This window comes from Rattus rattus, chromosome 9 (assembly GCF_011064425.1).
Source record: "Rattus rattus isolate New Zealand chromosome 9, Rrattus_CSIRO_v1, whole genome shotgun sequence".
NCBI lineage: Eukaryota > Metazoa > Chordata > Mammalia > Rodentia > Muridae > Rattus > Rattus rattus.
Window position 1 is genome coordinate 86,347,047 of NC_046162.1, and position 13,095 is coordinate 86,360,141.

Below are 13,095 nucleotides of genomic sequence, written 5' to 3' on the forward strand. Positions count from 1 at the left end.
CAGTCTTTCTAGAAAGGAACTAGAATATGACCTCTTTGGAACAGAGGTTTATATGGTTTGCTTACTTATAAATATTTTATATATAGTATATAACAATCTAAATATATATTTTATATATAATTATATATACACACAAGACTTGGAATCATGCCTGGTACACAAATAGTTACTCAAAATATTTGTTGAATGAAAGAATGAATGAATGAATGAATAAATGAATGGGTAAGTAAGTCAATGGGCAAATATTAGAGGAGGAGACACACTAAAGAAGACATGGGCTGAAGGCTGCCCTTTAGTCAGGACCTTGAATTGAAAAGTCATAATTTTAATTATTAAACAATCTCATACAAATGTACCAAATCCCGCAGCTTACTTTGTTGAGGGCGCCGGCTCCTGTTAGAATTAAGTGAGAGTTCTCAACCTGGATGGTTCTTTGTCCCAGCCGGACAAGGTAAGCCCCAATACCAATGGCCCGGCATGTAACCTTAAAAAAGAATAAATTCTACATGTCACATATTTATGTCCTCTCTCAAACTGTAAAAACAAAGGCACAAATGAAATATATAAAATTCATATGAACAGAAATAAACATTGCTTTTTATGAAGTCTAATGATAATACAACCTCCACCCAATCCAACTTCCAGGTCAAATAAAGGACAAAATTCATTGAATAATGAGTATTAGACACTCCAGGAGTCACGGTTCTTTTATTTGCCCATTTCCCAGATGCTTGCTATTCCCACAACATGCACATGCACAAGTAAAGTACTAAGAAGAAATTCAAGCTGTTAAAAATCTTGTAGAATATTTGGAGAAATAAGTAAAATTTAATGTTGACGCAGCCTATATTTGGGGAATTTAGTAGTTTATATCATCCCGTCTTGTCATTCACTATGTATAATTATGATATATTTGTAGACATATCATCTCAGGAAGTATTTCAGGGTGGGACCCAACAGCAGCGAGGAAGGGCAGAAGTAAACCCAGCCACACTGCGGCTTTCCAGTAGGTTTTGTGCCTTGTGGGGAATGGAGGATGTAGCTCTGTGGTAGAGAACACCTGTCTAGACAATGTGAGACCCGGGTCCAATGCCAGCATTGAGAGGAAACGTCATTCTAGGAACATTTACCAGGCTGATGGTGATGATCTCATCATAAGCCAATGAGGATTCCCCAGCAATCATTCCAGAACCCCGAAGGTTCTCTGCTCCAAGTCCTTCTTCTTTCCCGATAATGTCTGTTATCTTGTACCTATTGGGTAGTCAAACCAACTCATAAAAGTTAACAACAGTAACAGAAACTCATAAGCAGGACCACCACCATTGCAAGACTGTTTAGCACTCTTTAATTCTGTTCATGTTCTTCATTCCTAAGGGTCTCCATCCTGGCTTGATCCTATTTTATTTAGGAATGATATTCTATAACAGAAACAACAAAACTTGGAATTTAGTAGCTAGGTTAAAGTTTTGCTGATTCAAATACTGGTATGGCTCTGAAGATGATAATAACTTCTGTAAAACGGGGACAGTAGTCTCTGCCTCTAAGATGTGGAAGACATGATGGTTAAAGCAACTAGACAGCCGACACGGCTCAGACTTTCTTACATCCTTGGGCACATTTTAAAGAAAAAACTGGGGCCAACAAACATCTCTAAAGTAAGCCACAAGTATTATATAATCTTTATATTATATAACGATTTTTATATAAGAATAAAAAGCCCAGAGAAATAGAGAGGAAGTGGAGATTATCACCCCTCTCCTTTTCAAAGATCAGACCAAAGAGGAAGGTCAAAACAATGCATTCCCACTTACAAAGCCAGTATACTGGCTATGGTTCGCTTAAGGGAATGGTGTGATGTCTGCAGAAGGGAAATTACCCAGCAAGCATCCTGTGGGTCTAGTGGGAGTCACTCACTAGGAGGGACAGTGACAATGGGAGATGGCAGCAGAGCTAATAAGAGTCCAGCACCACACATACATGTGCATGAATACACACGCACACATGTACATGGAAAGTACAGAGCTAATCAAAGCAAGCATGTCCAGCACCACACATACATGTGCATGAATACACACGCACACATGTACATGGAAAGTACAGAGCTAATCAAAGCAAGCATGTCCAGCACCACACATACACGTGCATGAATGCATACGCACAACATACGCACGGAGAGTACAGAGCTGGAAGCAGGGACGGGCATATATTACTTATTGTTCCTGGCACAGGGCAGGAATTGTGTTTTATTTGACTTTCATGAGCTGAAATCATAAAAACAAGTACTGTATAACAGCTCTTAACTACCTGAGCCCTGTGTCTTTCTGCTCCCTTCCGTCTCTCCCTCCACCAACTCCATTTCTTTGTCTTAGCTGTGGGCTGTGACTGTATCTTTGCTTCCCAGACTGCTCTAGCTTTCTATTTTTAGCCTCTCCCAATATCAAGTTATCCACAGTTCTTTCCCTCGATATATCTAGACTTCAGACTCTACAGTTAGGTCACAAATAAGCTCGTCTTCCTTTAGAAGGAGACGTGAAAAAGCCAGCAAAACCCCCAGACCACCCCATGTTCCAAGGCATCCCGAGGCACGACAGCGAACCCCTAGGGACACTGCAGCTATTTTTAGAAAAACACTGTGACACGTGATATCTGTTAGACCCCATGTGAATTAGCTTTAGGACGTTCACAGTTTCACAGAAGAAAGAAATGCAGCACTATCTTTATAAAGCCAGGTTTTCGAAGTTTCTGCGGAACAAATGCAAGCTTTGCACAGAAACCAAGGAAGAACAAGAAATGAAGGTGACTATATGCAAGGTAACTCCCAGGTCTGCAAGCACAGTACCGCATCATTCCTAAGTTACTCTAACTATTTAAGAATCACTAGGTACAGCAGAGGTAAAGGTAGAAGGGACGGAGTTCAAGACCATCCTTAACTCCACGGCGAATTCAAGCTTAGCCCGCGCTTCATGAAACCCTTTTTCATTGCTCCCTTAGAACCTATCCAGAAAACAAGAATGAAATATTTTTCTTCAATTCACATGGACTACTCTTATACAAGAGATCATTAACCTCATTAGAAAGAAACATTTATGATGCCACTTGCACTCAACTATTTAATTTAAAAAACAGCATTAGGTCTATGTTTACTTTAGGAGTGCTGGGAAAAAGTATTACAGACATATTAAAGGTGCCATGAACTGGGTGATGGTGGCCCATGCCTTTATTTATTTTTATTTTTTTTAAGATTTATTTATTTTGGGGTTGGGGATTTAGCTCAGTGGTAGAGTGCTTGCCTAGGAAGCGCAAGGACCTGGGTTCGGTCCCCAGCTCCGGAAAAAAAAAAAAAAAAGATTTATTTATTTTATTTATACGTGTACACTGTAGCTGTTTTCATACACACCAGAAGGGGGCATCAGATCCCATTACAGATGGTTAAGTGCAGTCAGTGCTCTTAACCACTGAGCCATCTCTCCAGCCTGGCCCATGCCTTTAATACCACTACTTGGGAGGCAGAGGCAGGGGGAATCTCTTGAGTTCCAGGACTGCCAGGGTTACACAAGGAAGCTCCATTTTGGGGGGTTGGGGGAAGTGCCGTAAACTAAGCAAGTCTGAGAACCAATGGCATAACTTATATGAAGAAAACTATACACATTAGTAAATTGAAAAATACACCATGTTTCTTTTTAGAGAAATTAAACAGATGTCAGGTCCTTATAAATTAATATGTAAGACAATCCAGATTAAAGTCGTTATGGGAAGTTTTGGGTGATTAAAACATGTGCTAGGCCACAAAACCAAAAAACAAAGAAGCACACCAGCTACTTACAACATGGAAAAAAATTAATGTGAGAAATATGTCCTACGGCAATAGTTAAAATAGTATGGCGACGGCCCAAGAATGCAAGAATTAGTCAATACATTGTACCATAGCAATTAACATTCTAGAAAATACTTGCAAAGAAATTATGAAAATGTCCAGCCTCACTGGTAATCAAAACTGCAAGATAAAAATAACAGTTGCTATCTTATTTTTGGAGACAGGGTTTCTCTGTGTAGCCCTGGCTGTCCTGGAACTCTTGCTGGTCTCTAGCTTACAGAGATCCCACTGCCTCTGCCTCCCAAGCACTTGGATTAAAGGCATGTTCTACCACTGTTGGACTAAGAGTTGGTATTTTTGAGAAGATACTCATTACTACTAAATATAGTAATTACTGTTTTAAACCAGAATCAGTGATACATTCAGAACAGAGGAACTCAGTGCTATCCTGTACTCAATGACAGGGGATGCAAATCTTGGAAGGGAGAATTGAAAACATTTAAAAACTTTAAATATGGACTTTTTGACATGTAAACATCTAGAAATGTATGCAAAGGGTCACCAGATACCCTGTGCTTCAACATACCACCTCCCCAGAAATCCTTATGAATGAAATTCTTGCAATTCCATGTGCAATTAATATACTGCATTATTTTATTCAAACAACCAAGCTGTTAGGACAGGAACACTTGAAGCTGTTGTTTTAAACTTAAACAGAAACACGAGTGTGTGTTTTAGATTATGGATAGGGTGCCATAACAAAAGTGTCTGTAAAGGAATATGCAACGCAAGGATATAGCAATGAAAGGCTAGAAAGGGCCTGCACGGTCAAAGACAGTATATTCACTATGATGTAATATTAGCAATTATTAAACTTCATGCTTATTTCTGAAAGAAGATTAGCTTTATATTAACGTAACTCTAATCTGAATAGAAATTACTGTAAAATAAATTTTAGTTCAAAGGATAAAAAAACAAAACCACACAAAAACTCTTATTTCCTATAATCCCAATTACATAAGGAGAGATGCATCGTGAATATAGAAAAGGCGGTAAGAATAACGTAAGTTCACAATTGTGCTTGAGGGTAGGCCTGTGGCTGGCATTTTACTTTTTCTTCAAAATTATTTACACATTTCATTGTTTCTCACATGGGTAAATAATATAAATATTACGCAAAAGCCTCTATCAATAACAGGGCATTTCAGCTAATAAGCTAAGGCACAAATCTAAGATGTCTAGATTATACCACAGAGCTTTTCAGGGTTGTATGAGCACAAGGTAAAACAGTATGCGCTTTGAGAGTCATGGCTAAGTTCATCTGACATACAAATACCCACCTGGATTCTCCTTCATCTTCCACATGTTCACAGTGGACAGAATTGAGAGCACTGACTCTTTTATAATCCTGGGGTGTCAGATATAAATACTTGTATCCCTGTGAAGCACAAAGTTTTTAACTCATTATCCGCCATTATCACATAGCCAAGACAAAGTCAAACATGTATAAGGAATCTTGCGCCAAAGCTAGCTTTAAACTGGTAAATTATTTGAGTGACTGTCTAGCAGAACGCTAGCATAGGTGGTGTGAAAGAAGTTCCTACACTTTGGTCACTGACTGTCTGACCTTGAAACACTGTACTCTATAGTTCCGATTTCAGGTATGTTCCATTCATTTCATTTTCAATGGGGTTAAAGGGTCATTTCTGGGTCTTTGGTGACACTTTCATTAAATATATCAGCATGGGACTCAGGAGTTATATGAATTACTGTTTTTCATTCAAATCCATATCATCAAAATAGAGAGGGGTAAAGTATAACTGAAAGAATCACAAATCTCGGAAATTAATATTGAAATCAGAGGTCTAGGCAGTAAAAAGTCTGAGCACAGAAATTATACTTTTGCTTTTTTAAACAAATAAGTTCTATTTATATTAAAAAGCCGTATTAATACTTAATGATTTATTTGCATGCATATACATACAAACTTACAGTTAAAGGAGAGTACTATGTTATATGTGTTTAACATGCTGTATGTATTTACAAATTAGCAGTTTTTATACACTGGGATGTGGTACAACCCTCATGACTAATTCTAAGTTCTTCCAATACCAAAACAGAAACACAAACTTGTGAATTAGTGACTTCTTTATATACTTTATAGATTCATTTTAATGAACTGTAATTTACATTCACTAAAACCCATCGACTTTGTTATAAACTTTTACTTTTGAGGCATTGTCTGGCTGATCCCAGGCTGGTCTTAGCATCCAGAGGAGTTGGGATCGCAAGCTTCAGCCACCATACCTGGTTTTTATCATTATAATTCAATGAGCTCTGGTAAGTGTGTATACTTGTATTAATTAGCACCACGGTAATCAGAATAAGGAATTTTTTTTATTATACCTTGAAATAGTTTTATATATAAGGACATGAAAGGTAGGAAAAGAAACTGAGAAAGAGGAGACACAAAGGTAGATAGAAAATCAAGACAAGTGTTTAAAAGATTAAGCAGAGACCACTGGTATCAAATGCTGCTGAATCATCAAATAACCACTAAGATAAGGACTGAGAACTCAAGGTTGAATTTGCAACGCACAGTCTCTGGTGACCTTGACAAAAGTAACTTGGTTAGAATGGTTCAGGTGCGAGCTTCACAGAGGGAGGTTCAAGAGAGTGGGAACAGAGCCTGCAGATAGCAAAAGCAGACAACTTTGAAGTTTTGCTTTCAAGTAAAGAACAGGAGTGAGTTACTTGAGGGATGTTTGTCTGTATGTCAAGGTATAGTTCCAGGAGAGAGGGAAAAGGTGAGACAAGCAAGGGAGGAGTGGTATTCTTCACTACAAAGGGCTACAAGAGGAGGGGTGGTTTTAGGAAGCGCAGGGGTTATTCATTTCAAGCACAGGAGTGAGGTGGAGAGGAGTGGGGACAGACACAAAGGAAGTGCTCATCGGCACAAGGAGCTAAGGTTTCCCTTGTTTCTCTTGTGGTACTGGAGGTGGATGCAGAGAAGAAGCAAGTCTTGTTTTTGTTTTAGAGCATCTTGGGAAGCAAGGAGTGATCCTGAGTCAGAATGAAGGTAAGGGAAGAGGGTGGAGAGGACTCAAGGAGAGAGGGAATGTGAGACCATCATCCAAGAGTTTGGTAAACTCAGATTTAGAAAGTGGAACCAGTCAGAGCTGCATTTTTCTCCATCTGTGTTCAGTTGCACAGTGCACATGTGGAAAAGGTGGACAGAGTCAGGTTTAAAAAGGTTTTACTTCTAGAGGTACAGAGGAAGCAGAATGAGCAGAAACACAAAAAGGTGACAATTAAGACAATTAAATGCCATTAAGATGAACTTTGGAATTAAAAGAGTTGAATGAGCAGGGCACAGGCCTTGAATGCCAGCAGTGCCAAGCAGACCTTAATGAATGAAAGGACAACTGGGTCTACACAGTACATCCCAGGGCAGCTAAAGCTACATGGAAACTTAAGACAAAAACCAAGCCGGGTGGTGGTGGTGCACACTTTTAATCCCAGCAGGAGCGGGGGCGGGGGCGGGGGCGGGGGCAGGGACAGGGGCAGGGGCAGAATGCATTTTATTCTTGACCGTTTCACTGGCCCTAAAGAATTTTTGTAAATAATTTAGTAAATGTTCCCTTTTAAACACAGCCTCTTGTGTTCCTCTCATGTACACAGACATATCAATGCATAGACATACAGAGTATTGGTGTGTTATCACCGTGCGGCTCATACCTTGTAGGGATCCTCAGAGTCTACCCAGGCCACGTGGAACATATGACGGATTTCTTCTGCCAGTCCAATTCTAGCTCCACTGTTAGCTGCTACATAGATGCGTGGGATGCCTTCTGCTCTGGCAAGTTCAGAAGCTCTGAGAAACAGCAAATCCTCCTGAGGCCCAAAGGAGCCAATCCGATAGGTAATGTCATTGCCGATGACAATGACATCTCGGCCATCTGGATATTCAGGGCTTTTAAGGCTCATTTTCCAGGCTACCATGCCAATCTACAAAGACAGAAACAAGCTTCTTACTTGCCTTTACTTTTGAGGTTTCTTGAAGGTAAGGCACTAGATTTAGATAGATCTTTCAGAAGATGTGCACTGTGAAAGAACCAAGCTGCCTCTTGGAAAGCAGGCAAACATTCTAGGACGCTGCTCCACATGATTACTGTGTTGTCTTAATTCTTCATGGATTTACTTAAACAAAATGGAAAAACTCCAAGTCTAAATGCATTCAAGATTACTGAACGCTGAAGAAAGAGGAAGCAGTAGGGATGAGTCCAGGGTGTCCATTTTACTAAACTATACACCAAGACACTGTTTTCAGCTTTGGTGAGGTTTTAAGAAAGGTTTAGCATATAAGGGATAGAAAGAGCATCACCTCTCACAGACTGCCCAACTTTTATGATCTGAGGCCCCTTTACTGTCCTCTAATGAAAGATTCCTCAGTGGCTCAGGTCCAGGCATTTTCCATTTCTGCAAGGATTTACTATTGCAACTCTTGTTGCTTTTTTCCAGCTCCAGAAAACCAAAGGATGCAGAGAGCTAATCTCTCGATGCACTGTGATGTATGTAAATCTTTGCTCTCTGTTCAGTGGCATCTGACCAGCCACACAAATGATACAGACTTGAAAGACAGAGGTGACATGCCTCTTCTCAGACCCTCACGGCTCTCTCCTTTTTAATCCCCTTCTATATGAGAGCTCCTCAATCCTCCTTGTTTATTTGCTAGTCCCATTTCTTTCGTATTCACTTACACCTCAGTTACAGCTGCAGTTTTTCACGCCTGCCTGTCTGTTTCCCCTATACCTGGATAAGTAATGCGCCCCATTCTTTACCCTCTCTCTTTCTGTCTCCTGCTTCCCTCCCTACCCCCACCACTCATGCCGAAACACAAAGCCTACCAGATGAGCGTTTCTGGCCCTGCCTAATGGAGCCCAGACACATCTGCAGCCTTGGTCCCTCATCCCCAGGCTGCTGCATATCACCTCATTGGGGAGCTGGCCATCAAGAAGAGCCATTAACAGATGTAAATAGCAGCATCCCTGGAAAGCCACATGCATCACCCAGACTCAACCCGGCCAGTGATCATAAGCTCTGAGTACACATTCCTCAATCCAATTGCACATTCACTGTAATCAGGCTGGTTGGAGCTTTCTACACGGCGATTTGAGATTCTCTGCATTAAGAAATATATATGAAACACTCACTGATAAATATAAGCTATTTAATATATCATACCATTGGCCGAATACAAAATGGATGTAATATAGGAAGAAAATTCCACTCACTTTCTGAGATACGATATTACTCTATCGGCTCATTAAAGACAAATAAGGGAAAAGAAGCCTACCATCTGAATGCTACACAGAGAAACCCCAAAGATCAGGACAATCTTGATCTAAAACAGCAGCAGCAGCAAGGCTAGTTTATAAAATGCATGTATGCTGAGAAATACTTTTTTTTTTTGCATTTTCAGGTACTGTTTTAGCTAAAACACTGATCAGTTTTTCAGAAAAAGAAAAGCTACTCCTATCTACTTTCTTGTAAGTGTATTTGTAGTTATGAAGATTGAGTTTAACACCAAATTTTATGCTATTTTAACCTTAGCCACCTAGGCCAGCGTAGATGCAAGCCCTGAAAACCCTACTTTGGCATTTGTACCCTAATGTAAACACTGTGACTGTGGCATCGGGAAAGCAGATAATACTCTTATCTTTCTTCATTATCTAGGGACTCTTATGTCACTTGGGCAGCCTGTTCAACAACTAGCCAGGTCATTATGCTTGCAAAATTGACTTCTAATTAGGTGTCAACACAGTAGCACCAAGAACATCTTTTCTCTCTTCAGTTTTTTAAGGCAGGTCATGCTATGTAGCTTCAGATGACCTGGGATTTGTTATGTAGTCCAAGATGGCCTTAAACTTACAATATTCCTGCCTCAGCCTCCTGTGTGTTGGGATTATAGACACACAAGACCATATCTGGCTTTATACATTACTTTCTTTTCTCAATGTTTTTCATTGATTCATCCCCACTCCACTGACTAAAAGTGGCAAAAAAGAAACAGAGTGTTGAGCCAGTCTCAGTGCAGGAAGGATTCTTACAAGAAAACGTTCAGGTTTGAGTTAGCACAATGAGCACACGAGGAGGCATCTGTGGTTCAATTAACATTAAAATCTGGATTTCATTGCTAATCAAACAGTAGGGTGAAGAAGGGTAAACATGGGCTTTGGAGTCAACCAAACTTAGATCTAAATTGAAGATCTCTCATTTATTAGGTTAGTGACCTTGGTATATATTTAACCCTATTGAACTTCAGGGTCCCTATATGAGAGATAAAGACCGCTGATGACTTTGATGAACTACTGGAAGCAGGACTCTATATTAAATCCAACATACAAAGCTTGCTCTTTTCTTTCCTTAACCAACTAAGTCCTATGTCAAAGTTTCGTTCAAACTCCACTTCCTAATCAAAGGTCTCCCATTCTAAAGTGACTGCTGCACTCCCGTGCTCTCTGATGTTCAAGACTCAAGTAGAGACGCCATTTGATAGTAGGTCAGATACCGCATACAGCGAACTGACTGACTTTCTTCTGTTTTATAGACAGATTTTATTTTGTAGCCCAGACTCTCTCTTTCTACTTCTTTCCTTTTCTTTCCCTTTCCCTTTTTCCCTTTCCCCTTTTCTCTTTCCCTTCCCTTTCCCTTTCCTCCTTCCCTCCTTCCCTCCTCCCCTCCCTTCCTTCCTTCCTTCTTTCTTTCTTTCTTTCTTTCTTTCTTTCTTTCTTTCTTTCAATTATGTAGAGAACTCACTCACAGCAATCCTCTCATCTCAGTCTCTTGAAGGCTCAGACTGCATGTGTACCATCAGTCACAGAATAGTCATTTCATTAAAACAAACAAACAATACTACTTGGAAATAATTGGAAAACTGTCAACACTGTGGGTTAAAACTCTGGTCACGACCAATATCTAAAGATTATTGATTGAAAGTCTCATTAAGCAAAGCTGTAAGGTAATTCTAGGTATTATCAAATGAATGTCTACCATACACTGCATTGCACTGTAGGTTGACAAACACCGACAGTAATTAAGAGCTTCAGTCGGTGAGCAAGTCAGATGTCTTGGTACAAATATCAGTTTCATACTAGCTGTACAACCTTGTGCACAGCAATCTTGACAGGCTCACTTTCCCCACCAATAAAACAGGACTTGTCTTGAGGGATTGTTATCCAGAACTCATTGAAGTAGTACAAAGTCTGTACACACATACTCTCAAAGTAGCTGTTAGAACACAGAAGGTTGCTAGCTGTTACTGCCATAAAGAAATGGCGGCACAAAGTAACTTTTAGGAGGGGTTTGCTGGGGATTCAGACCGTGGCCCTGTACATATATGCACACACTACCACTTGAGCTATACTCTTCACCCACTAACTTGTTTTTATAGCTAGTGAGAATTATTTATTTTTTTAAGGCTCACAGAAAAAGAAATGCTGTTCTTTACTAGAGAAATTATAGAAATGTATTTCAGAATATTATTATTGTCTTCAGTGGAATACAATATGAATGATATTAATTACAGCATAAACATAAATGTCACTGATCCCTAACTGCAATGTGGTTTCATGGATTGGATCCTGGAATAGAAAGAGGATATTATTAGAAAAAAAAAAAACTAGTAAAATACAACAATAATTTCTTCATTTTGATAATTCTAGTATGATTATATGATGTTAATACAAGGGGTAAAGAGTATAGTTTAGCGGTAGACTATTGTTTCTGTAACTTTTCTGGGTCTACACTTATTTTAAAATAGGGCAAACATAAACTTCCAGCATTGTGAAGACAGAGGCAGGAGAATTACAAACTTGAAGTTCCAGACTAGCCTGGGCTTCTGCCATGCCTACTGCACTCTCTGTAGTGTACTGAATATTGTTTCCTTACACACACACACACACACACACACACACACACACACACACACACACCCTTTTTTGAAGAAAAGAAAATTGGATAGTCACTGTTAGCATTCTGAATAGCATTACAATCATGAAACTGTTAAATGCATGGTCCTGACAATCAAAACATCTCAAATGTTGATAGATGGAGCAAGAAGAGAGTGGAGATAAAGCACAAAGAAGAACATGCTACTTGGATTTAGTGGGTATAGGAATCCTGGGTGAAGACACGTCAAAGACAGGGGAGACTACAGAGGCTGGATTTGTGGCAGGAAGACATGTTCAGCCAATTAACAATTCTTGATTGTTTCTATATTAAAACATTCTTTCAATCTCAAAAACAAAGTGATGGCTTTGAAGTTTATGAATAGCATTTAAAACTACCTATGATGTAGTATATGAGTAGAAAAGGACACAAAATACATGCATATCATAACTGTAATAGGCAAAACAGTGTGGTAGTTAAGGGTACAGACTCAGAAGCCAGATTCCTAGAATCTGAGTGTGTTGGTGCACAACTGTAATGCCAGCACTTGGGAAGCAAGATGACCGAGTTACACTGCAAGATTTTATCTTAAAAAATAAAAAATTCAGTCAGATGTGGTGGGGCACATCTATAAGCCCAGCCCTTAGCAGGCAGAGGGAGGAGGATGGCTTTAAGTTCTAGTTAAGTCAGGGTTATAAAGCAAGAGCCCACCCCATCTCAAAACAAACAGAAAGAACTATCGTGGGCTGTTGGGGATATCATTTTATTTTTTAAAGAGAAGTGTTCTGTGGAAGAATGTAAACATATGTATACACAGGTTTATACAATATTAATATCTCTACCTGAGAAGTGACTGCTTCTCAGTGTTTTTCTGGTCTGATGGTTAAATACATATTTATCCTTTTAAAGTCAATATTTGTATAATAGACAAGAACAGCACCTATCAGCTAAATACATATTTAGGACTGTACCACAGTATTACAAACATGTGCTAAAGCGAGAGCTTGTATTCATATAGAGCCTTTCCTCTTGAAGGGGACTCAAGAGCTTACAGACATATGCACAGAAAAGGGCGTTAACACTGGCAGGCAGGCAGGCAGGCAGGCAGGCAGGCATCAGCCCCACTTCCCCATGTCTCTTAGCTGTTCTGGGCAGGAGCCCTGAGCATCACCAGGCACAGGCACACACAGGCACCTAAAGGACAGCAGCTGGAAAACAGCGACTGCTTTCCTCTGGTGCAGAAGCACCATAGCCATTTCCAGCTTTGTGTTTTAAATTATTCTCTACCAAACTCAACTAATCACTTGACAAAATTGAATTTGATACTGAAA

At 39.7% G+C, this 13,095-nt stretch overlaps 1 protein-coding gene across 1 annotated transcript in view; it reads right to left on the reverse strand.

Moving 5' to 3' along the window:
- The window catches only part of Acaca (acetyl-CoA carboxylase alpha), a 259,500-nt gene that overhangs the window by 53,025 nt on the left and 193,380 nt on the right, over positions 1 to 13,095 (reverse strand). The window contains exons 42-45 of the mRNA XM_032914502.1: positions 7,553 to 7,822; positions 5,155 to 5,252; positions 1,131 to 1,251; positions 374 to 484 (exon numbers count right to left, since the gene is read on the reverse strand). Of these exons, the coding sequence (XP_032770393.1) occupies positions 374 to 484; positions 1,131 to 1,251; positions 5,155 to 5,252; positions 7,553 to 7,822 (600 nt within the window). The remainder of the gene's footprint in view (positions 1 to 373; positions 485 to 1,130; positions 1,252 to 5,154; positions 5,253 to 7,552; positions 7,823 to 13,095) is intronic.